The 25673-nt window shown below is 40.3% G+C and overlaps 1 protein-coding gene across 3 annotated transcripts in view; it reads left to right on the forward strand.

Annotated features, from left to right (window-relative positions):
- The window catches only part of CACNA2D3 (calcium voltage-gated channel auxiliary subunit alpha2delta 3), a 903947-nt gene that overhangs the window by 874060 nt on the left and 4214 nt on the right, over positions 1 to 25673 (forward strand). For 2 of the 3 annotated variants that reach the window (XM_027522769.1, XM_027522770.1), the window contains 3 exons: positions 14781 to 14893; positions 15109 to 15191; positions 23293 to 23705. In XM_027522769.1, coding sequence (XP_027378570.1) covers positions 14781 to 14893; positions 15109 to 15191; positions 23293 to 23385 — 289 coding nt within the window. In that variant the 3' untranslated portion in view covers positions 23386 to 23705. Of the gene's footprint in view, positions 1 to 14780; positions 14894 to 15108; positions 15192 to 23292; positions 23706 to 25673 lie in introns of those variants that run through there. The other variant, XM_027522771.1, reaches the window with a different exon arrangement.

Here is a 25673-nt window from a genome sequence, read left to right on the forward strand (position 1 = left end):
GGACACCTTTTTATTCTTCTGTGTTGGAGTATCTCACCAGTAGTCACAAAAATCTATGTGAACACTAATCTTTCAAACCTACACCATTGCATTTGCTACAACGTTTCTGAATTACATGTTTCTCTCTTGGAATTTTCCGATGGCTCTACCTTCAGTGCTTACATTCTTCAAAATGAATAAGTGTGCTGTTTTGTGATAAGGAACTATTTAATAGTGATGGGACTGATGGGCAACACTGGTTCCAGAAGTCAGGTCTCAAAGTATACCAAACTACATGATTTGTCTGACTCCCTGGGAAACTGATTCAATGCTACAAAATATATTATTCAGAAAGCATCAGAGGAGGAAAGCATGAGTTCAGCCTTTATTTCAGTCCGTGAAAATATATTGAGTTTCAGTTGTAAATCAGGCAGTGTTAAAGATGATATTATAGTGTCGCTCAGAGAGGGTTCTTTGATGGGAGCTTACCTTGAGGATATATAGTCAAATTGGTCACACAGAAGAGAGTGGCAAGACCACTAAGGAGGTACTTCTGTGTTCTTTCAGTTAATCATTTTGGAGGAATTTCACCTGATTTTAGTTTTTCTGTTAGCAACTGAGATTGTAAAGCAGATGCTGATTACTGAGATTTAGTTTTCTAAATATGTATGTCTGCAGTCTAAAAAATAGAAAGCTATTATTCCATGGTTCTGGTTCCCATTAAATGTAACTTCTACTCATTGCAGAAAACTGAACAGTAGAGAAATTCAGAAAGAATGAAGTAAAAATCACTTGCAATTTCACCACTGAGAACTGAGGCAGAGAAGTTGGTGCTTACACTTTAAAGCCAAAGAGTCTGGATCTGAATCTCAGCTCCATGTCTATCAGTTTAGTAACTTCAGGCAAGTTACCTAGTTCCTTCATCTGCAAACCTCTGATAAGTAAAAGTATCTAGGTGACTCAGTGGTAAAGAATTTACCTGCCAAGTAGGAGATGCAGGTTTGATCCCTGGGTTGGGGATATCCCCTGGAGAAGGAAATGGCAACTCACTCTAGTATTCTTCCCTGGGAAATCCCATGGACAGAGGAGCCAGGCAGGCTACAGTCCATAGGGTTACAAAAGAGATGGACACAAGTTAGCAACTAAATAACAATGACGGTATTTGCTTCCAGGCTTTTTTTTTCTATGCAAGACTTATACTTAGCCTCATTGTTTTATTTTCTCTTAACATAATGTGGCAGACAAGATGCTTTTTATCCATGTAATGTGAGATGTCAAACATTTTAGAAAGCAATTATTAATGGTAAAATATGACTTTTCCAGTTAAAATTAGATGTTTAACTCCCTCATGAATTCTTTTTATTTCTGAGTCTATTTAGACCTCCTCATAGTTCATTATGATGTTGCTCTATTTTGCTGAATGAAACCAGCCATTCACCTGAAGATTGTAGAAGATAGTGTGTAAAGCTAGAAAGTGGAAGACTGTAACTATGAATCCAAGGTAATGTCGATTTGAATCCTTCAATCAAGAGACAGGTTCTCTGTTCTCAGTTTATCAGTGAAATTTGCCCAATATACTTTTCCATGTAATGTTTGATTTTTATAGGGTAAGATGGTGGGAGTCGGAGAAGACAATGGCACCCCACTCCAGTACTCTTGCCTGGAAAATCCCATGGATGGAGGAGCCTGGTAGGCTGCAGTCCATGGAGTCACTAAGAGTCGGACACAACTGAGTGACTTCACTTCCACTTTTCACTTTCATGCATTGGAGAAGGAAATGGCAACCCACTCCAGTGTTCTTGCCTGGAGAACCCCAGGGACTGGAGAGCCTGTTGGGCTGCCGTCTATGGGGTCGCAGAGAGTCGGACACGACTGAAGTGACTTAGCAGCATGGTGGGAATAAAGTCTGATAGCTTAAATCCAGAACTGGGCTCTGATACCTGTTATTTATGCTATCTTAAAGCAAGATGGGGCCAGATTACTCATGTTCTCTAAATCTTAGGTGTGACCTGCCTCCTAGAGCTGTTGTGAAATAAACCAGTTTTAGGTTAAAAAAAAAAAAAAAAAAAGCTCACACAATGACTGCTACGGTAAGGGCTCAACAAATGGTAAATGGTGATGACTGCGACAGTAGGGATGATGATGATGGTGATTAAAGTGTAATCATTAAAATCAAGGCTTAGAGTCAAATAGGTTTGGTTGTATAGAGTTTTGATACTTGGATATGTGATGGGTTTTAGGATTTGGAGAAATCGTCTAACTTATCAAAGCATATATATTTTCATCTTTAAGATGATAATTCTTTGAGTTAGTGTGAAGATTAAAAGGGAACTGCTCAGATAAGTGCTTGGCACTAGATAAATACTCCATAAATGTTAGCCCTTATTCTCATTATTTATAAGAAAAGACACTAATAGTTCCAGTGAAAATATTTAACAAATTCCTTACTCTTCTTAAGGGATTAGAAGAGAATGGCTCATGTCATAATTAAGAGGATTTACTGAAGACGCTAGTACCAAAAAAATAAATAAATAAATAAAAGACCAAAAAGCTAAAATAATAGCCAAGTTTTTAAAATATCTTTTGTTGTCAGCTCTTTTGAGATTTTCCTCTTCTGAGATGAGAAAAGCAAATTGAGTCCTTTTTGCTTTTCTTTCTATGGGGCTCTTTCCCCCATATTTCAAACACAAAATAGCTTTCCTTGCCACCTGCCTTGGGCTGATAATGCCAAAGAATCACTTCCTGCCCAAGTGATTTTCAGGCTCTGAGTTGGCACCATAAATCTCAACAAATCCTTGGTGGGGCTGAGGATGAGTTAAAGTCATTATTATGGGTCTTTTGGACTCATTCTGTCTACAGTATAATAAATACCACCGTGGGACACTGCCTTGCAGACAAAGCATCATTTGAGTTCTTTGTGTGCACTTCCCATCAGCGACTCATAAATGGAATGCCGTAATATGTCCATTGTATATACATTTTTGAATAAATAAGTATAACAAAGACAATATGCTTGTCCCATTTAATCTCAGCTCTTAACTATGAAAATACAGCACATTTCCCACTCTAGTGAATGATGCAGGAAAGGCCTGAGCCAGTCTGGCTCCTGGCAGGCCATCTGAGGAACACCTGGCAGAAGCCATCAAGTGTGCTGAGGCTCGGTTCCCTAACGCCTAAGTTTTCCAATTATAATTTGATCAGGCAACATAATGACCATCGTAAGGAATTTAAGAGTGTACTATCTATTATCCTTTCATTTACAAATAACAGAAGATTAATCTCAAGCAAGCTTCAACAGAAAAGTAAGATATAGGCTTATTGCAGCTTCCCACAGGTTAGGACCAAGACCCAGGTTGTCTCCTTGCCTTTTTTCCAACCATGAGCGTAAGAAGGCTGCCCATTTCTCCAAAGGCTGAAAGTTTCCTTGTTCTTATGTGTTGAGAGTAGAAATAAAAGCGTTTAGGGTTTCAGTCTGATTGGAGTCCCTTCGGTCCAGTGCCCACCTCTGAACCAGTTACTTTTTTCAGGGGAAGAAGTTGTCCCAGTCAGTTCAGGCCCAGGTAACATGTCTGGGCAGGGTTAGCTCCTCAGAAGCACCTGGGCTGCCTGGAGGAAGGGTGGATTCCTGCACAAAGAGTAGGGTATTGGTACCAAAGAAGGGAGATTGAATATCAAAGAAAACTGCTCTAGCGGGTAGGGCGGGGACCTCTTTTTTTTTCTGAAATCAGCTAGAAGTAAAGGGGTTTTGGATCTTGAACAATTGTTCAAATCAACAGTTCTGGTCTGCTAAACCTTGTAGTTTATTCTGCAGAACTCACTTGTCTCGGAGCCTGTACTATTTTGGATTATATTTTTGTCTTTCATTCTTTTTCCATCATTAGTCAGTAAGCTTTAGTACTGAGCTGATGCATAGAAAACAAAAATGAACATCTATGCCTCACTCTCAGAACTCTAGGACACCAAATTATCTAAATTAAAAAAAAATAGGTACCTTTGGTTATGAACAGAGATGGAGGAATGAGGAAGGGAGGGAGAAAGAAAGGAAGAGAAAAAGGAAGGAGAGGGAGGGAGGGAAGGAGAGAAGACTCTGGCTGGCTTGTTCACCTACTGTATGGCTAAGTAAATCAGCCCCTCCTGTCACCGACCTTGTGTGTGTTTGTGTGTGTGCTCTGTCGCTCAGATCATGTCTGAAGCTCTGAGACCCCATGGACTGTAGCCCGCAAGGCTCCTCTGTCCATGGGATTTCCCAGGCAAGCATACTGGAATGGGTTTCCATTTCCTACTCCAGGAGAACCTTAGAAAAGAATAAACTATATCATGGGGCCCATAGGGGAGCAGCAGCTTGTTGGCCAACTAATTTGAAGCATCTGTCGTCATGACTTTTGATTTGAGCTTATAATAGGGATTCATTGTTTGTTTTCTTCTTTGTTTTGTTCATGGCTTTTTTTTTTTTTTTTTTAAACATTTCATTGTTTTTCCTTTCTCTTGCGTTGGCCAAAATGTTCATTTGGATTTTTCTATAAGATGTTAAGTTTTGGCCAACCCCAGATACTGTTATTCCGAAATGGTTTCAAAAGGCAGAAAATCTTAAGGACAGTACAAAGAGCTCCAGTATACCCTTTCTGTGAAAACTCCATTCAAGTTTCATTAATGGTCTCAGGAATGACTTTCATACTAGAGGGTCCAATTCAGGACCACATATTGCGTTGAGTTGTCACACCTCTCCAGACTCCTTCCATCAAGAGTAGATGCCTCACTTTTCCTTAACATCTGCAGGCTGGGCATTTTGTAGAATGTTTTTGGGTTTGGGTTTGTCTGATGTTATCCATGCTTAGGTCCAGGTTATGCATTTTTAACCAGAATGCCTCCTATCCAACACCCAGAGGGGCCTCTTGTTGAACCTCATCTTTACTTACTCTATAGCATAACAATTCCATGTATTTGCCAGAATTACCAAAAGAGAATTTTCCATAACTTACAGTGTTCATATGGTTCTAAATGTAGCCTAGAGTGTTGATGTTGATGTTCCAGCCTTTTTGGGTGTGGTAGTACAAGAGGGGGAAAAGGGGATTCCACTCCACATACATATAGAAGTGTGTGTGTATGGGTTATTCAGGTACCTGCAACAGGTCATGGGAGAACGAAGGAGGACCTTCTTCTTTGTGTGAAGGAGCACTTCATGGGAAAAATAACAGTCAGTCATTTAGAAATAAATCTGGGTTCTCCAGGGGTTTGGAAAGAAGTGACTGGAAGACTCAGCCTTTTGATTCCTGAGCAAGCAGCATCAGCATTATCTGGGAGCAGATGAGAAAGGCAGAATCATGGGTGTCATACTAGTCCTACTGAACAGAATCTGCATTTCAACCAGACCCTTAAGTCATTTGTAGCATGGTGAGTTTGAGGAATGCTTATCTAGGCCAGTATGAGTCAGTCAAGTAGCTTAAAAAATACAGAAGCTTTGGTACTACATTGAGGGATTCTAATGTAATTTGGTTTAGGTGCAGTCTAGGCATGCGTTTAAAGTGAAGTGAAAAGCTCCCCCAGGAAATTCCAGCAAGCCACCCAGCCTAACAGAGCTTTGCTTCAGTCTCAGTACTGAAGGAAAGGAAGCATAGTGCATTCGAGGACCCATGGTAGGTCAGCAAGCCTGGTCGTTGGGAAGGAGCATGCTAGCTTACATGTCAGGGCAGTTGAACACGTGGGGATGGAGACAGAGTGCACTGGATCAAGCAGGGCTTTGTTTCACTCCACTGTAGACCATGGACTCAGTGCGAGGGGCCATGGTAGGTGGGAAGAGGGGGAAGGATTCCACCACCTCAAGAGTGGAGAAGAGGCTATGTCAGGGAAACTGCTTGGAAGGTGTGCTACAAATCAAGCGGGGTGGCAGGGCCAGCTGCATAATTTATGGGGCACAGAACAAAGTGAAAATATGGGCTGCTTGTTCAAAAAAAAATGGTGTTACTAAAGTTCTGAAAGGTAAAAGCATTTCCTTTTTTCTGTGGTCTTTCTTGACCTGTCATGACACTTTTAATCACCTATTTAATATCCTGCTCCTTCAGGCACAGGGACATTCACTGTGTAGGTGCAGGTCCTCACAGACATCCTGGACTCTGTCTCTTGCTCAGTGGGATGTGCAGCTTGTGCTGGGAGTCCTTTCCACAAGCACAGGACTGAGCTGTCATGTCCTGCTTAGAGAAGAGGACTCAGTCTCCCCCCCATGGCTCTACCACTGCATCTCATAGTGGATGGTCAGTCCCCAGTGGCTTTGCATTTTAGCATCAAGACACACTTAGTACCTGGAGAAGGGGGTAAGTGAGAGGTTTACTCCTGTTAGGTCTCTGGTTGAAAATGCAGTGGTGCTATGTATGAATGCTATGGTACAGCCCCCTCCCCTCCGCACCCTCCAGGCCTTGATGCTCCCCATTCCTGCACCCAGCACTTCACCAGGGCTGGAGGGTGATAGGGTTGGTGGTCCAGGGCAGGAGCCAGGCAACTAGGACCTCTCACCTTTCATACCCCTCACGCATGCCCCATTCTCCCTTGGACTTCACTTATAAAACACAAATTCAAAGATAAGATTAAACAATTCAAGATAGCCCTGCCTGCAGAGCAGTAAACCCGAAGTGGGCAGGCCTTCTAAGTGTAACTGCTCTGTCACTTCTCCCTGTGTAACTGTACTGATCACTTGCCCATAAAGCTGGCCCTGGGGATGGGACGTGAAAGGGTGGGTTTGAGAGGTATTGAGGAAATGGTCAAATCAGGGCATGGGACGTTAAAGAGGAAAGCCCTGTGAATAACTTCAAGATCTCTAATTTGTGTGACTCATTAGATGGTGGCACCAGTAGGAGATAAAGGAAACCAGGAGGAATAATTATTGAAAATGGGGATAAGGGCATGTTTTAGGTACCTATGAATACTTCCTTTGTTCCAACATTTAATCATCGCTCATTTCTCTGGTTTAATTGCAGAGGTTGATGTTTTTCAAACAATGGCAAATAATAAAGGGGGAAATGAACCTCCATGACTTCTTCTGATTCTAGACAGCTCTGAGTGTTCTATCCTGCAGTACGATGCTAAATTTGGTTCACAATCAAGTGCCTATTTCTGTTCTCTTGAGGACTGTTTTCAGGGGTGGAATTTTTGTCAAATGTCTTGTAGGCATCTATTAGACAGATCCCACAGTGCTGGCTCTTTTCCAACTCTGGATAGGATGTCTTACATGAGTACATTTCCTGGAAGGATGTGAAAAGGTAAAGTGGGGCCTTCTTGTAGCCCCAGACTGAGGACAAAGTGATGTGAGCACCACAGTTTCTAAAGGGAAAAACCATTTAGCTGGCTCTAGAAGATCCAACCAGTCCATTCTAAAGGAGATCACCCTGGGTGTTCTTTGGAAGGAATGATGCTAAAGCTGAAACTCCAGTACTTTGGCCACCTGATGCGAAGAGTTGACTCATTGGAAAAGACTCTGATGTTGAGAGGGATTGGGGGCAGGAGGAAAAGGGGACAACAGAGGATGAGATGGCTGGATGGCATCACCGACTCAATGGACGTGAGTTTGAGTGAACTCCAGGAGTTGTTGATGGACAGGGAGGCCTGGCGTGCTGCGATTCATGGGGTCGCAAAGAGTCGGACACGACTGAGTGACTGAACTGAACTGAACTGAACTGAATTTAGAATTGGAAACCCTCCCCTAACCCCCACCCTCAAGTTTATTTGAAGGTTAACAACTGGTCCATCTTTAGTCTACCACAAGAAGTGAGTGAGGGGCCTAGCAAGATCGGGGTTCATAGAAAGAGGTGTTTTCCTCCAGGGAATACTTTTTCCTGCTAGGGTCCAGGTGGGTGGTGGGAAATTCTCTAAGAGTCTTCTGTGTTTTGGGAGCATCTGAAAGAGGGCAAGTCCAGCACTGGCCAAATGTCTGCTGGGTCAGATGTGATGATGTGTCCTATCTAAGCAAAAGAGATCTGGAGAGAGAGGCCTAGGCTTGGGGGAAGAGCAAGTGGCCTACGGCTGGGCCAGCAAAGATACCTGTTTCCCAGGGGCCAGGTGGACAGTATGGAAGATTGTCGGCATTTTGCTTAAACTCAACAAAGGGTTGCTCTCCAGGTGAGGTACACACTAAGGGCAAGAGGCTGTCGGGCGAATGCTGAAGGCAAGAACTGTATGGATGGTCGTGTTGGAGCTGTGTTGAGGAGCTCTAGGTTCTCAGGGGAATCCACGACAACCTCACAAAAAAGCCAGCACTGGGGTGCTGAGCCACATGGAGGACACCAAAGGCCAAACTGTTACAAAAGCTGTGGTGAGAGATTGCACCAAGGCCTGGTGGGTAGGAAAAGCTTGCTTCTCTGCCGCTCCATTTCCCCATCCCAAATGACTGAAGGAGCTAGAAAATAGAACCTTGAAGGAATGACAAGTGTAGAGCTTCAAACTAGATACGACATTAAAGCAGTAAACTAGATTGGACTAATTTTATTAACCTCAAGTGGTCAGAAAGTTAGAGAATCTATACACAGTATCATTTCGAGTTGAGAAAATAAGAATTCAATACAGTGGGGTTGAAAATAGAGACAAAAAATTGTTTCAGAAATTCCCTGGTGGTTTAGTGGCTAGAACTCTGCATTTTTGCCATTGAGGGCCAGCTTCGATCCATGATCAGGGAACTAGGATCTCACAAGATGTGCCATGTGCCCCCCCTGCCCAAAAATTTGTTTCGTGTTGCTGTCTCTATTACTCTGAGACAGCTCAATAAGCTTGTTTATTTGCGTTCCTGGGTTAATCCTCATGCCCTGTGCTATATTTGAGTATCCTACCGAAGTGTGTTTGCTGCATTTCATGTAAGATCTTTGCATCAGTATTCATAAAAAGAGATTATTCTATAGCTTTCCTTTCTTTTCTGGTCAGATTTTATATCAAGGCCCTTGATAAAAGGCATTCAAAGTATTTTCTTCTTTCTCTGTGCTCTGAAGCAGCTTAACTGTTTTAGAACTACATGTGCCTTGACACGCTAATGTGATTCACCTGTGAAATTTCCCCGACACTTCCGAGTGTGAGCAGGGGAGGCCCTGCTGTTCATTCTTTCACCTTGTTTGAACTGAACCATGAGTAAGCGCTGGTGTCCCCTTTTACTTCTCCCATGCCACAGGATACCATGGCTATGATTTGGACGACAGCCTCCATATTTAATTTCTAGTTTAAATTTAAGCCATTTGTCATGCAGTGCTTGCTCTCCACAATTTATGGGCCTGGGTCAGTGTAGGACATTTAGGGGCACATTGGGAGAAACAAGCATCTCCCCACCTCCAAAGAGAGTAGGGTCCTTTGGAGAGCCACTCTGAGATCCATACCCGATCCACTCTGAGAATACTACAACCCAGAACATGATCATTGTCAGATTCAAATCAGTTCCCTGTGACTTACTCATTGTCCTTTATCTTTGGATAAAATATGGAAAATTTGTAAATGATAAAAATTGATAAAGGCTAAAAAAAGTTTAAAAGGTTTCAAGATTCTGTCCTGCCCAATTATTTTTTAAGCCATTATTTTGTACCCAATTAAAAGTTCCCAAAGCGTGCATCCTGGGGTCCTCTGGGAACTTGTCCAGGCAGCATTGGGGGGGAGCAGTGCAACCACTTTCCTCATCGGGGTAGCAAAGCCCCCTTGGCAGATAGTTACTCCCTCTTGTCAAAGAAGGCTGTCTTAAAATTGCATCATCGTTTTTCCTGTAGTTCTTTCTCTGTCTGCTGTGGATGGAAGAGGGAGGACTGGGTTATTTCAGTTCCGGCAATGGACACATCAAAACTGCTTCCCTTTTCCCTACTCTGTGTCCCTTGAGGACCTAATTTATTTCACGCATTTTGACCTATCTCTGCTGAAACGACCGCTGTGGTTCTCTGTTGAGGCCTTTCCCTTCCGCCTTTTCTGGCCCGCAGGCCAACCCCCCAGGCCACAGTCCTCTCCACAGTGATGTCAGTCTGGCTGCTGGGCCCAGCTGGATGGAGGTGTGTTTTATGAAGTTCAGCCCTGCACCCTGGGCCATAAATACACATTGTGCACATAAATGTACAGCTAACATTGGCCAGACCCCGCCAAAGAACCATGTTAATAAGCAGACAGTAAGTCTTTAAAATATGGAAAAGCAGTTAATCTTTCCGCTGGCAAATCCTTCATAGGGGGTTGTTTTCCTCCACTGCAGTAATAGCTGCCTGCAAAGATTTTCATCTCCTAGGACTCGAGGTATAAGTGGGGCTTACTGTGGAGCTTCATGAGCACACTTGGGAAGTCTTCACCTTATGGGGTAATGTGTTAAAAGGAATAATGTCCTATACTGGTCGTCATTAAGCATCCATATTGAGTCTGGGTCTGCCCTCAAGGGTCTTGAGCACTAATAATTCCAGTACAAGACAGAAAGCTGGTTGCCTATGATTGCAGTCCCACAACAGGCCTGGGCTCCAGAGGTGTGCAGCTCTGCCTGTGTTTCTCTGGGAAGTCACTTAATCTATTGTTTCCCCATCTTTGAAATGACCACAATCACGTCTTTTTTCATACAGCTTCTATAGAAGTTTACTTATGCTCTCTGAGTCCCAGTTTTCTCTTTTGTGAAATAAGAAAATCAATGTTCTTTGCTCCCAGCACAATATTCCATTTTATAAATGTTTGAAGAATACCTGTATACATTCTCCTTATAGAGAACTCCAGTGTTATAGATTACGTTCGTTTCCATGGATAATTATTCCCAGTCTTCTCCTCTTTTCCACCACTGCCATCCTGTTCTCTCCCCACCATCTCCTCCTCCCTTGCTCTCTCTCCCACTGATGATATGATAGGAGGATCAAACTTGAGGATAGGGATGGGGGTTCAGTAGACAGAACGTGCATGGACGCGATACATGCTTGCTTTTTGGAGAGATGAAAGGTCAAGTTTGTAAACTACCTCTAATCTGTTGAGCAGCCATGACTTCTATCTATGTGTCTCAGGTAGAGAAAGGGAGTTGCCAATGGGTTGACTTGAAGGAGAACATAGATGATGGCTGTCAGTTTGGAGATGACATGATTTGTGCCTTAAAAAATATTTAATTTCACTTGGTCCTTACATTTCTTTTATCACTAGAAAGACACATCATATGTTCTGATCTTTTTTGTGTTCTACCCACGTGTTCCACTTGCTTTGAACATTTATTCCTTCTGTGTTATCTCATGTTATTCCTAACGCAAATGATAAATCTTATCCATCCCATTTATTTTTCCTGTTCTCTGTAGCAGAATCAAATACTGAGAGATGAGTATTTTGAAATGTTCCTAAAAATATTTGTGTATAGTTTTGCAACATCATTTTCCCACTTACTATGTTTTGGATATCTTTTATAACACTACATAGACATCTTTTACCCTTTCAAGTGTTGCCAAGTAAACCATGGAAGAGATACACTGTTGCTTATTGAATCATTCCTCTACTGATGGACTTGCAGATGGCTTTTGTTTTTTCCTCCTCTCCATGAACAAGGTTACCAAGAGCATCTTTATATGTCGTCTTGGGTTCTTGAACAATAATTTCTCTTACTGAGAAGTAAAACTACTGGAAAAGTAGGATCTAAATCATTTTCACTGAAACAGTAACAAATTATTCATATATTGCCTATAAAAGTTTACTTTCCCACCAACAGTGTAAAATAATAGTCACTTCTTCAAACTCTCAGTCATTTGATATTACCATAAAGTTTTGCCATTCTGATGGTAAAAAATGAGTTTGATTATTTCAATTTCATTTTAATTTACACATACTTAATTTTAGTGAGATTGGACCCCTTTTACATATCAGCTGTCCATCTGTGTTTCCTCTTCTGTAAATTATCTCATGGGTTTTAATACTAATTAGGGGCAAACAATTTCCTTCTTCTCTCTTTTTTTCTTATAAACTCAATTTTATACAGTTGTCCAGACTATATTTATATGAAATCTTAGGATCATCACCTCAAATTCCATCAAAATTCCTGTTGGGATTTTATTGGGATTACTTTGAATTAAAAGATTACTTGAAGGAGAATGACACCTTTAATATATAACTGTTCTCTTTCACCACCGCTGTGCAATTAGGGTTTTTTTAATGTTTAGTAAAGTTTGATCATTTTCTTCATAGAGAAACATCTTTTACTAGATTTACTCTTGGGCATTTCACAGTAATTATTGATACTATCAATGGTTCTTTATTTCTTAAGTATTTTTTCATTGGTTATTGCCAGTGTCAAGGAAAGACTGTGGTTTTATATGCTGATTATGTAACTGGTTAACTTGCTTGGTTCTTTTCTGTGTTCTAATAGTTGGTCAGTGGGTTCATATGGATTTTCTACAAACACAGTGATATCTGTTCTTTGGGTGATTTGGTAGTTTTGATTTGTGGGTAGATTCTCAATGAGCATTTCAGATTTTTTTCATGCAGTTGGTTTGCTTGTGTTTTTATAGCCTGACCAAATGTTGATAATTTATACATTATCCTCCAACGTGTGTTTGCTCTAAGTTTTCAAATTATTTGTAATGATATACATAATACTCAAAGGTTTACAATGCCTCTGTCTCTTTTGGGTTTTACTGTAACTTTGTAACTTCTTTTTCTTGATCAGGAGTGTCAGAAGTAGACTTATGTCCTTGTTCTTTTAAGCCTGAGTTTGATTCTTCTAGTTATCTTCACATTTTTACTTGCATTTTCTTCTTCTTTTATCTTTATAAATTCATTCTGTCATTGGCTCAGTGAATATTTACTGAGCATCTGCTCTGTCCCAGGCATAACTCTAGGTGCTGGGGATAAAAGATCACCATGGGCAGACACAAGCAGCTTTTTTCCCATGGAAACCACACTTTGCTGTCAGGGGGCAGACAGTGAGCAGGTAAGGAGAAAGTGGAGGCAAAGAGATTTGAGAAGAAAGGCAGTGTGGTTGTTTATTTGGTGTCCTTGATAAGAACCGATTCAAGAGTGTGGTAAGGACAACAACCTTATTGGAGTAGATTTGTGAAAGGAAAGAAGTGAGGAAGTAGCGAACCTGAAAGAGAGGGAAAGAGAAAAAATGAAAGAGAGAGAGAGCGATTGTCAGTACCTCTTCTTAGGAGTTGTACCGTAAATGAGGACAGGGAAACAGGGTAGTAGCTAAAGGTAAGCTAAGGGAGTTTGTGTAAAGTGAAGAGAATGGCTAGAAAGACAGGAGGAACCACTTATATACGAATGATCACCTCTCTCCTCGTCCATCAGTCACATCCTTGCAGGAGCCTGGGGGCTGGACTCTGGAGAGGGGCATCAGTCCTCAGTCCCAGTATACCACAAGGGAGACTGAGGGTAGGATGCAGGTACAGGTTTATGTTCTCACTTTTCCAGCTTCTTGTTTCAAAAACACAGTTCATTTATTTGCAGATTTTTTTCCCAATAAAAAATATTTAAGGTCACACTGCACAGATTGGGCTGTTCTCAAATTCACAAGGATTAACTGGATGTATTTTTAACTATTAATTTCCGTTGTTTATATTTTTTGCTATTAATTTCTAATTTTATCCAACTTTAAAAGAATATGTAATTGATGCTTTCTGCTCTTTGGAACGTGTTGCAGTTCCCTGCATTTGAAAATAGCATATTCTGGATTACTTAGGTCTGTAAAGTTTTTGCTGTCAATTTTATTAATAAATAAGTCATGTGTCCATCAAATACTTTTGGTATTTCTATCAGCTTGTACATCATGATCATAAAAATTCATCTCATATCTTATTATACTACATATACTCTAAAGAATAGAATACATTTATTGAGAGGAAGATGAATAAAGATAACTTATAGAGAAATTGGCCATTTTTTTAAGATTATAGTCTAGTTCAACTGAGTAAACTGAATTTGGTGAAAATATCATGAAAAGTTTATGTGACAGGATTCTGGACTTGGGGGTAAATATTCAGTTAATCTATTTGCTCTAGAAGAATATGGGATTTGTTCTCCAACTTGTTCCTCCAAAGAGCTGGTATTTCTGATTCAAGGAGTATTATTATGATGATTGTCATTTCGTGTAGTGGGCCAGATGAGAAAGAGGTATCATTAAACTTACTTATGTTGGACTAAGTGTACATATGGGCCCAGAAGATTAAAAAAAAAAAAGTGAGGACGGAATGCCCAAGATGGCAGAGTCGAAATGTGTGTGCTCATCTTCCCCTGCGAGAACACCAAAATCATGAGTAGCATGGCCTTTGTGCCAGCATGACCTGGTCTCTGAGACGACTGGAGCTCCTTAACCAACTAGCCTTGATTTCATCCTAAGCAATATACCTCTGTTATGGGCAGACATTGTGCAAAGTGATTGAGGGAAAGGTCTAGGAAGTTCATGTTCTTTTATAATTACTATGGCATGGCTTCAGTCTATCCTTGAGGTGAGGAGGAGAGAAACATACACTCAGAAGAACATCAAATGCAACTTGCAATGGTTTTTAAGCCCTAGGAGAAAATGAGTCTTGGAAAAGCATAACCTCTTAGAGCTTAGAAACTGAGGTAATTTAGCCAACTCTGACTCTCCTGTTTCATGCACATAAAGTCTAGTCTTTCCAAGATGAGTTGTGTGAGCTACGTATGGACATAGCTATTGTCTTCTTAGTGAAGCTTTGGATTTGAAATGAAGAGCTTCATGGAAAGAGGCAACTTGAGTAGTAAACCAGTCTCTGAAATTTGTTTTCCAAAATACTATAGCAGTTGTCCCACTCTGGAGGAAGTTTTCCTCATGGCTATTAACTTGGGGGATGGTAAATGACCACTCACTCTCTCTCTGCCTCTTGTTCCAACAGGTCCTTTGTCATCCAGCAGATCCCGAGCAGCAATTTGTTCATGGTGGTGGTGGACAGCAGCTGCCTCTGTGAGTCTGTGGCCCCCATCACCATGGCACCCATTGAAATCAGGTATATCCTTTTGTGTGTCAGTCCAGTCATGACTGATGAAGCTGGTAAGGGGGAGCAACAGTAGGAAACCCAGGGGAGGAATCTCAGAGAGGGAGAGATGATATTCTTTCCACTGTTAGAGAGCAGGTGTTAAGGGAACTAAGTGCCAAGTTTTGACATCTGAAATGCAGAATAAGGAAAAGGAGCGTCTTGGAAATATGCCTTAACTACAGTCAACATAATGAATCGCTTAAGTGTGAACGTTTAAAGGCCCAGAAGATCAGAAGGCGTCCGGAATCTTGTCATGGCTTCCATCCTGAGGTAATCTGATACCCCCTCCTACTCTTTTACCATCAGATTCTCCATGAGGATCTCACAGCCATCAGAGAACTATAGCTCAAAAGTTTACTCTTGAGAAAATCATCCCTTTCAGGCAAACCAAGAAATAATATATTGGAAGGCTAATGCTATTCTACATTCAGCCTCTCAATGCCTTCTTATTTAGTCTTTACTTAATAGTCTTTTCTTATTATATTCACATATATTTTTAAAAGCCTCTTTACTATCTTCCCTTTTACAAATGTGCTATAGTTTTACCACTTTCCACTATTACACATAAAGTGGCTCTGACCATCTTGTTTTACTTATTTCAAATTGTAGTTAAAGTTATTTTCCCTTGCTTACTTTTAGACAGCCTTTTACTTATAAAAAAATCATGTAAAGCAAAAGTCACAATACTAATGTCAGATCAAGAGTCGCAGTATCTAAATGTGGGATGATAAGCCTTTAAACTCCCTGTAACACGTGAGGTCACAACTATAAAGGCACTACATTTACACCAAAAGTGATGATCAGAGGAAAAATTAAGCTTGTAGTAAAAAAGTAAACTTATAGACGTAGGTGAATTATGTCCTTCAAAGTTGTAGGCAAAAAAATTTAAATATAGTAACAAAATTACAATTTAAAAATACTCCACCTCCATCTTGAAAAATAGAAAACTGGCCTAGACCAATTATTATAGGGATACTGAGAGGATATTTGTTTTTTGTAAAATGCCACCGTAGCCCACTGAGTGTTAATGTCACCTGTAAATACCAAATAATTTTAATGTTATTTAAACTATCCAAATACTACAAAATATTTTAAAGTCAGTGTACTGCTAAGAAGAATTTGGAATTTATTGAGAATGTTTGTTTCTATGTTCAAGGGAGAGTTCGATAACATATGCTGTAAAGGCTTTTGATAAAATCCAATGATCACCTCTAGTAAAAGGTCTATGTAAAATAGAAATATGAACGATTGTCCCAAAACAATAAAGCCACTTCATTTGAAACCAGAACTGCATGGTGCTGCTGCTGCTAAGTTGCTTCAGTTGTGTCTGACTCTGCGACCCCATAGACGGCAGCCCACCAGGCTCCTCCATCCCCAGGATTCTCCAGGCAAGAATACTGGAGTGGGTTGCTATTTCCTTCTCCAGTGCATGCATGCATTCTAAGTCCCTTCAGTCATGTCCGACTCTGTGCGACCCCACAGACACAGCCCACCAGGCTCCTCTGTGCACAGGATTCCCTGGGCAAGAATACTGGAGTGGGTTGCTGTTTCCTTCTTCCCAGAACTGCATCAGTTCAGTTCACTTCAGTAGCTCAGTCGTGTCAGACTCTTTGTGACCCCATGAATCGCAGCACGAGAGGCCTCCCTGTCCATCACCCACTCCCGGAGTTCACTCAAACTCACGTCCATCGAGTCAGTGACGCCATCCAGCCATCTCATCCTCTGTCGTCCCCTTCTCCTCTTGCCCCCAATCCCTCCCAGCATCAGAGCCTTTTCCAATGAGTCAACTCTTCGCATGAGGTGGCCAAAGTACTAGAGTTTCAGCTTTAGCATCATTCCTTCCAAAGAACACCCAGGGCTGATCTCCTTTAGAATGGACTGGTTGGATCTCCCTGCAGTCCAAGGGACTCTCAAGAGTCTTCTCCAACACCACAGTTCAAAAGCATCAATTCTTCGGTGCTCAGCTTTCTTCATAGTCCAACTCTCACATCCATATATGACCACTGGAAAACCCATAGGCTTGACTAGACGGACCTTTGTTGGCAAAGTAATGTCTCTGCTTTTGAATATGCTATCTAGGTTGGTCATAACTTTCCTTCCAAGGAGTAAGCATCTTTTAATTTCATTGCTGCAGTCACCATCTGTAGTGATTTTGGAGCCCAGAAAAATAAAGTCTGACACTGTCTCCACTGTTTCCCCATCTATTTCCCATGAAGTGATGGGATCAGATGCCATGATCTTCGTTTTCTGAATGTTGAGCTTTAAGCCAACTTTTTCACTCTCCACTTTCACTACATCAAGAAGCTTTTTAGTTCCTCTTCACTTCTGCCATAAGGGTGGTGTCATCTGCATATCTGAGGTTATTGATATTTCTCCCGGCAATCTTGATTCCAGCTTGTGTTTCTTCCAGCCCAGCATTTCTCATGATGTACTCTGCATAGAAGTTAAATAAACAGGGTGACAATATACAGCCTTGACATACTCCTTTTCCTATTTGGAACCAGTCTGTTGTTCCATGTCCAGTTCTAACTGTTGCTTCCTGACCTGCATACAAATTTCTCAAGAGGCAGATCAGGTGGTCTGGTATTCCCATCTCTTTCAGAATTTTCCACACTTAATTGTGATCCACACAGTCAAAGGCATTGGCATAGTCAATAAAGCAGAAATAGATGTTTTTCTGGAACTCTCTTGCTTTTTCCATGATCCAGCAGATGTTGGCAATTTGATTGCTGGTTCCTATGCCTTTTCTAAAACCAGCTTGAACATCAGGAAGTTCACGGTGCACGTATTGCTGAAGCCTGGCCTGGAGAATTTTGAGCGTGACTTTACTAGCATGTGAGATGAGTGCAATTGTGTGGTAGTTTGAGCATTCTTTGGCATTGTCTTTCTTTGGGACTGGAATTAAAACTGACCTTTTCCAGTCCTGTGGCCACTGCTGAGTTTTCCACATTTGCTGGCATATTGAGTGCAGCATTTTCACAGCATCAACTTTCAGGGTTTGAAATAGCTCAACTGGAATTCCATCACCTCCACTAGCTTTGTTCGTAGTGATGCTTTCTAAGGCCCACTTGACTTCACATTCCAGGATGTCTGGCTCTAGGTCAGTGATCACACCATCGTGATTATCTGGGTCATGAAGATCTTTTTTGTTCAGTTCTTCTGTGTATTCTTGCTACCTCTTCTTAATATCTTCTGCTTCTGTTAGGTCCATACCATTTCTGTCCTTTATCGAGCCCATCTTTGCATGAAATGTTGCCTTGGTATCTCTAATTTTCTTGAAGAGATCCCTAGTCTTTCCCATTCTGTTGTTTTCCTCTATTTCTTTGCATTGATTGCTGAGGAAGGCTTTCTTATCTCTTCTTGCTATTCTTTGGAACTCTGCATTCAGATGCTTATATCTTTCTTTTCTCCTTTGTTTTTCACTTCTCTTCTTTCACAGCTATTTGTAAGGCCTCACCAGACAGCCATTTTGCTTTTTTGCATTTCTTTTCCATGAGGATGGTCTTGATCCCTGTCTCCTGTACAATGTCACAAACCTCATTCCATGGTTCATCAGGCACTCTATCTATCAAATCTAGGCCCTTAAATCTATTTCTCACTTCTGCTGTATAACATAAGGGATTTGATTTAGGTCATACTTGAATGGTGTAGTGGTTTTCCCTACTTTCTTAAATTTAAGTCTGAATTTTGTAATAAGAAGTTCATGATCTGAGCCACAGTCAGCTCCTAGTCTTGTTTTGTTGACTGTATAGAGCTTCTCCATCTTTGGCTGCAAAGAATATAATCAATCTGATATCGGTGTTGACCATCTGGTGATGTCCATGTATAGAGTCTTCTCTTGTGTTGTTGGAAGAGGGTGTTTGCTATGACCAGTGCATTTTCTTGGCAAAATTCTATTAGTCTTTGCCCTGCTTCATTCCGTGTTCCAAGGCCAAATTTGCCTGTTACTCCAGGTGTTTCTTGAGTTCCTAATTTTGCATTCTAGTCCCCTATAATGAAAAGGACATCTTTTTGGGGTGTTAGTTCTAAAAGGTCTTGTAAGTCTTCATAGAACCATTCAACTTCAGCTTCTTCAGCGTTACTGGTTGGGGCATAGACTTAGATTACTGTGATAGTGAATGTTTTGCCTTGGAAACGAACAGAGATCATTCTGTTGTTTTTGAGATCGCATCCAAGTACTGCATTTCGGACTCTTTTATTGACCATGATGGCTACTTCATTTCTTCTGACGGATTCCTGTCCACAGTAGTAGATATAATGGTCATCTGAGTTAAATTCACCCATTCCAGTCCATTTCAGTTCGCTGATCCCTAGAATGTCGACATTCACTCTTGTCATCTCTTGTTTGACCACTTCCAATTTCCCTTGATTCATGGTCCTGACATTCCAGGTTCCTATGCAATATTGCTCTTTACAGCAACGGACCTTGCTTCTATCACCAGTCACATCCACAGCTGGGTATTCTTTTTGCTTTGGCTCCATCCCTTCATTCTTTCTGGAGTTATTTCTCCACTGATCTCCAGTAGCGTATTGGGCACCTACTGATCTGGGGAGTTTCTCTTTCAGTATCCTATAATTTTGCCTTTTCATACTGTTCATGGGGTTCTCAAGGCAAGAATACTGAAGGGTTTGCCATTCCCTTCTCCAGTGAACCACATTCTGTCAGATCTCTCCACCATGACCTGCCCATCTTGGGTTGCCCCACGGGCATGGCTTAGTTTCATTGAGTTAGACAAGGCTGTGGTCCTAGTGTAATTAGATTGACTAGTTTCCTGTGAGTATGGTTTCAGTGTGTCTGCCCTCTGATGCCCTCTTGCAACACCTACCATCTTACTTGGGTTTCTCTTACCTTGGGCGTTGGGTATCTCTTCACGGCTGCTGCAGCAAAGCGCAGCCACCGCTTCTTACCTCAGGCCAGGGGTATCTCCTCACCTCTGCCCTTCCTGACCTTCAGTGTTGGATAGCTCCTCTAGGCCCTCCTGCGCACGGGCAGCCACCGCACCTTGGACGTTGGGTTGCTCCTCCCGGCAGCCGTCCCTGGTGGAACTGCATACTTAGCATTAAATTCACAAGAGTAAAAATCTTTTAAAATTAATAAGACAACTTGCTTTGGAAACTAGATACATGATAAACACTAAAAAACAAGAGAGCAACAACAATGACCAAAAAAAAAAAAAACACTGTTTTTTTCTTTAAGGTTCTAGACCCAGTAGGATGAAGTCAGTGGAAAAGAATAGATACTCTTACGTATGACAGAAGTTCAGTTCGAAGGGGAGAACATAGAATGGACCTGAATGGTAAATGATGGTCTCATAAGAAACTCTAGGGATTGGACCCATACTTCTGGATTGGAAGAATTAGCATTATTAAAATGGACATAGTATACAAAGCAGTCTATAGATTCTCTATCAAAACACCCACAACATTTCACAGAACTAGAGCAAATAATCTTAAAGTTTATATGTTACCATGAAAGACCCAGAATCACCAAAGCTGATCTGAGAAAAAAGAACAAAGCAGGAGGCATCACCATCCCAGGCTTAAGACAGTGCTACAAAGCTCTAGTAATCAAAACAGCATAGCGTTGCCACAAAAACAGACATATGGATAATGGAGCAGGATAGAAAGCCGAGAAATAAACCCACACGCCTATGTCAATTAATCTTCAACAAAGGAGGCAAGAATATACAATGGGAAAAAGATAACCTCTTCAACAAGTGGTGTTGGGAAAGCTGGACAGTCAGATGTAAATCAGTGAAGTTAGAACACATCCTCACACCATACACGAAAATAAATTCACAATGCCTTAGAGGTTTAAATACAAGACATAGCACCATAAAACTCCTAGAAGAAAACATAGGCAAGACATTCTCTGGTATAAATTGTACCAGTGTTTTCTTAGGTCATTCTCCTAAGGCAATAGAAATAAAGTAAAAATAAACAAATGAGACCTAGTCAAACTTATAAGCTTTTATACAGCAAAGAAAACTATAAACAAAACAAAAGGAATACCTAAGGGGTAGAAGAAAATATTTGCAAATGATGCAACTGAAAGGGCTTAATTTCCAAAATATACAACAGCTCATACAACTCAAAAACAAAACAAAGCCAGGGAGCCCAGTTGAAAAATGAGCAGATGACCTAAATAGACATTTCTGCAGAGAAGACATACAGATGACCAACAGGCACATGAAAAGATACTCATCATCACTTAGACTCCTAGCGACCCCATGGACTGCAGCCTACCAGGCTCCTCCGTCCATGGGATTTTCCAGGCAAGAGTACTGGAGTGGGGTGCCATTGCCTTCTCCTCACTAATTATTAGAGAAATGCAAATCACCACTACAATGAGACACCACCTTATACCAGTCAGAATGACCATCACTAAAAGGTGTACAAATAACAATGCTGAAGGGAATGTGGAGAAAAGGGAACCCTCCTACACTGTGATCAGAATGTAAATTAGTGCAGCCGCTACGGGAACAATATGGATGTTCCTCATAAAGGTAAAAGTAGGGTTGCCGTATGATCCAGCAATCTCACTGCTGGGCATGTATCCAGACCAAAATATCATTTGAAAAGATATATGCGCCCCTGTCTTCACAACAGCACTGTTTACAGTAGGCAAAACATAGAAACAATCTAAGTGTCCACCAACAGATGAATCTATAAAGATGTGTAGTGTGTGTATATATATATAATGGAATATTACTCAGCCATACAAAAGAATGAAATAATGCCATTTGAAGCAACATGGAGGAACCTAGAGATTATTATACTAGCTGAACTAAATCAGAAAGAGAAAGACAAATACCATATGATATCCCTTATATGTGGAATCTAAAATATGTCACAAATGAGCATATCTACAAAACAGAAACAAAATGACAGATATAGAGGTGGGGGGAAAGGATTGGAAATTTGGGGTTAACAAGTGAAAGCTATTATAAATGGGGTGGATAAACAACAAGGTCCTACTGTATAGCACAAGGAACTTTACTCATTCTGTGATAAACCATAATGGAAAATAAAATGGGTATTTTATGCATATATGTGCATAAATATGCATACCATATATATGCATATATATATAGTACACTTTGTTGTACAACAGAAATTAATACAACATTGTAGATCAATTATATGCCAATGACATTTCTAAAAGAAAAAAAAAAATTCTAGGTATTGGAGAGACCTTCCTATCCAAGACCAGAAAAAATGGAAGAAAAACAGATTTATTTAACTATATAAAAATTATAACCTTTGGTAAAAAGGATAACTGAGAGTCAGTATCCAATTTATAGAACCTGAGAACATTTATAAATGAAAGCATAAAGAGCTCTTTAAATTAATGAAGAAAAACTGCATTTAAAAATAGACCAAGCTCTGAGACTTTCCTAGAGGTCCAGTGGTTGGGACTTTGCCTTCTACTGCAGGGGGTGCAAGTTCAATCCCTGGCTGGGGAACTGGGGTCCTGCATGCCTCATGGCCAAGAAACCAAAATTTAAGAAACAGAAGCAATGTTGTACCAAGTTCAGTAAAGACTTTAAAAATGAACTATATATATTTAAAAAAGATCTTAAAAAAAAAAACAATTAACCAAGGACATGAAAGATACAAGTCATTGGATGATCAGAAAATACAGGCACCAATGAAGTATCTGGCACTAGCCATTGAAGGCAAAAATATCCTTTAGCTCTTCACTCTTATTCCTGGACATCTTTACCTTAGGCCAGAGCAGGAACAAATACCAATTTTGGCGAAGGACTTGCATTCAACACTCTTTGTAACAGTAGAGAACACCTGAGAAGATGAACAACCATCAGTAAGAAAAAAAAAAAAAGAATGAATAAAAGAAATTTACAATAATGAACATGGAGAAATTTCTGTCAATTAGTAGATGAAAATCATGGTACAGAAAGGAGTAAATAATATGATTTAATTTTTGTAAAACAGAACCTCCCTTCCCTGAAATTAAAAAGAAGTCACACGTGTTAATAAAACCTTCCATAGCCAAGTCTCTGAAATGATCTGAGATGTGATCATTTACTTAGAAGGTCAATATTTTGCTTTTATAAAATAATCACAACAGACATCTCTACCAACAGTCCTTTACCTCTTGAGTGTTCTGCATTGTAGTATGCAAGAAGTCATTTTGCATATTTTATGCATTGACAAGTGAAGTCAGAGATTGTCTTTACTAATGTGATGAAATGTACACAAGTCCATTTCCTGGACATTATCTAGATTCCAAATGATTTTGTTCATATGCTGAAGAGCAGGGAGAGATCTGGGGACGCCACATACCTTGGGAAGTTTAAGGCATCTTGGAATCTGTCTCTGCTCTAACCAACCCTGCCTTTCCCTGTAGGAGAATGCAAGGGAGTGTGGGGGTGCACCGAATCTCAAGGCCAAGATGGTCCTGATCCTGTTCCCTCTGCTTTTGATGCTCTTCTCAAGGTGACACTGATGGAGATGTTCTCTTGGCATGCTAAATTATGGATAAACTGTGAACCAAACTATGGTGCGACATAGGAGACATGAAATATAGTCCAACCATCAGCATCTCATGATTTTAAACTGTGCGTGATACAAACTCTTAAAAATATGTTGACAGAAAAGTTATCTTTTTACTTTGCCAGTCATGCAAATGTGAGTTTGCTACATTATTATCATCCTTCATCAGAAACGGGACTGCAAGTGGGCAGCATCCCTTCTGCTTGAAACCCATTGAAACCAATTTAAAACTGTGTACTTTTTAAATAAAGTATGTTAAAATCATAATCTCCTGGTTTGGGTTTTGTTATCATTTTATTGCTGAGAAAACAGACTGAAAAGTGCATGAAAAAGTCACCCATTCCAGACGGCAAGAAAATAATGGTTGTTGGCAGAGACTTTACTCTAAAGCAGATTCTAGACAAACATTTAACAATTGTTTAGATGCTCTACTCTGTTTTAAAAATATTTACAGAAGTAAATCAAAATATCATCTACATCAGAAGAATTTATTGCACAGAACCCTGAATTTTGTTGAACAAAACTTCAATAGAAATCATAATTTGGATGAGAACACAAGCTTCCATAATATTTAAGTGTTGAAGTATTTGGGAATAGAAATAAAGAAGTCATAAACCCTAGGAATTTGTTCTGAGAAGACTTGAAGGAGGAAAGAATGGTGACTACAAATGACTCAACTTTATTGCTTGAGAATTTGGCTTCTAGCTTTCCTCATAAACAAGAGATGAAATTCGGTCTTATATGTTACAGAATGTGAAACTACTCAGACCTGTAAGCATTAAAACACTGGATCGTGAACCAAAGAAAATAGATTCCACTGGATTGTGATTCCAAAATAACCATTCCAAGTGGAATAATTTCTGCGCCTAGGTAGAAATGAGAATGCCTTTCTTTAGAGGACAAACATCTAAAAGTCACGTGGAGAAATCAAACTCTTAAAGGCTGCATTATCCTATTGATACTTTAGAAAAACTGATGTTATCATACTACTTTATACTATAATGATTCTAGTATTTATAAGAATAATAGTACTGCATTGTTTTGCTTCTTTCAATTACTATTTCTCCAACCCACAAAGTCTTCCTACTCCTCAAGCATGCTAAGTGGACACCTGCCTCAGGGTCTTTGCACTTGCTATTCCCTCATCATGGGATGCTCTTTCTCCCAGATACCCGCATGCTTTCCTCCCTTACCTTCTTCAGGTCCTTCTTTTGTGTCAGTCCACGCTGACCTCCTTGTTTATAGTTGTAACTTGCACATGCCTTCACCCCTTCTCTCTTCCCTGCTTGATATTCTGCCATAGCAGTTATCACCACTGGATTTGTTTAGTGTTTGTCTCTCCCCAGGTGAATATAAACACCAAGAAGGCAAGGATTTTATTTGTTGTTTTTTATTTTGTCACTGCTGTATTCTCGTCTCCAAGGAGAGAAGAGTAGAGTATCCAGCTCAGAGCAGACCCTCAGTAAACATTTAAGCAAGTAAGCAAGTGACGGTAGTAGCAAGAGTTGCGGTTCCAGCATAGAGGGCGGTTGTGTCTACCTGTCCCCATGCTATAGCGCTGTGTGGGAGGGTCAGCGTTACAGAGAGAGCATGGAGTAATAGAATATCCTCTGTTATCCTGCCATTGCCAGTTTTTGAAAACTTCTACTGACAGTACTAATGATTGATGCCAATTGTCTCCAAAGGGATCTCATCACAGAAAGTTTTATTAAAATGTTTGGTTTGCTACTTATAATTAAGATAAACTTTAAAGTGATACAGTTAAATCTAACTGTATGGTACAGTTACTAAAATTATAAGCTTTGACATTCCATATAATAAGTTAATGGATTCAGAAGTCACCTGGAGCTAGCAGTATTCTTCCTAAACTGTAGCAGTATTCTTCCTAAACTGTAGAAAGCTTTCATATATGTGAACATTCACAAAAATATAGTAGAACAAGTGCAATAGTTATTGAGGTTAGACTAATAAATCACAGTATAGATGAGAATATTTGTGTGATGCCTTTATCTGTCCTAAAATAACAAAAGAGCAACTCCATATGCTATAACTTCATTAGACTAAGATGACATAGGACACTAAAATAAGATAGTAATGGCAGTGGTAAAAAGTACTATTCAATATATGAAGCAGTTGCAAAATAAGGAACGGTAGCATTATTATTCTGGAGAAGGCAATGGCACCCCACTCCAGTACTCTTGCCTGGAAAATCCCATGGACGGAGGAGCCTGGTAG

Source organism: Bos indicus x Bos taurus, chromosome 22, assembly GCF_003369695.1.
Source record: "Bos indicus x Bos taurus breed Angus x Brahman F1 hybrid chromosome 22, Bos_hybrid_MaternalHap_v2.0, whole genome shotgun sequence".
Taxonomy (NCBI): Eukaryota; Metazoa; Chordata; class Mammalia; order Artiodactyla; family Bovidae; genus Bos; species Bos indicus x Bos taurus.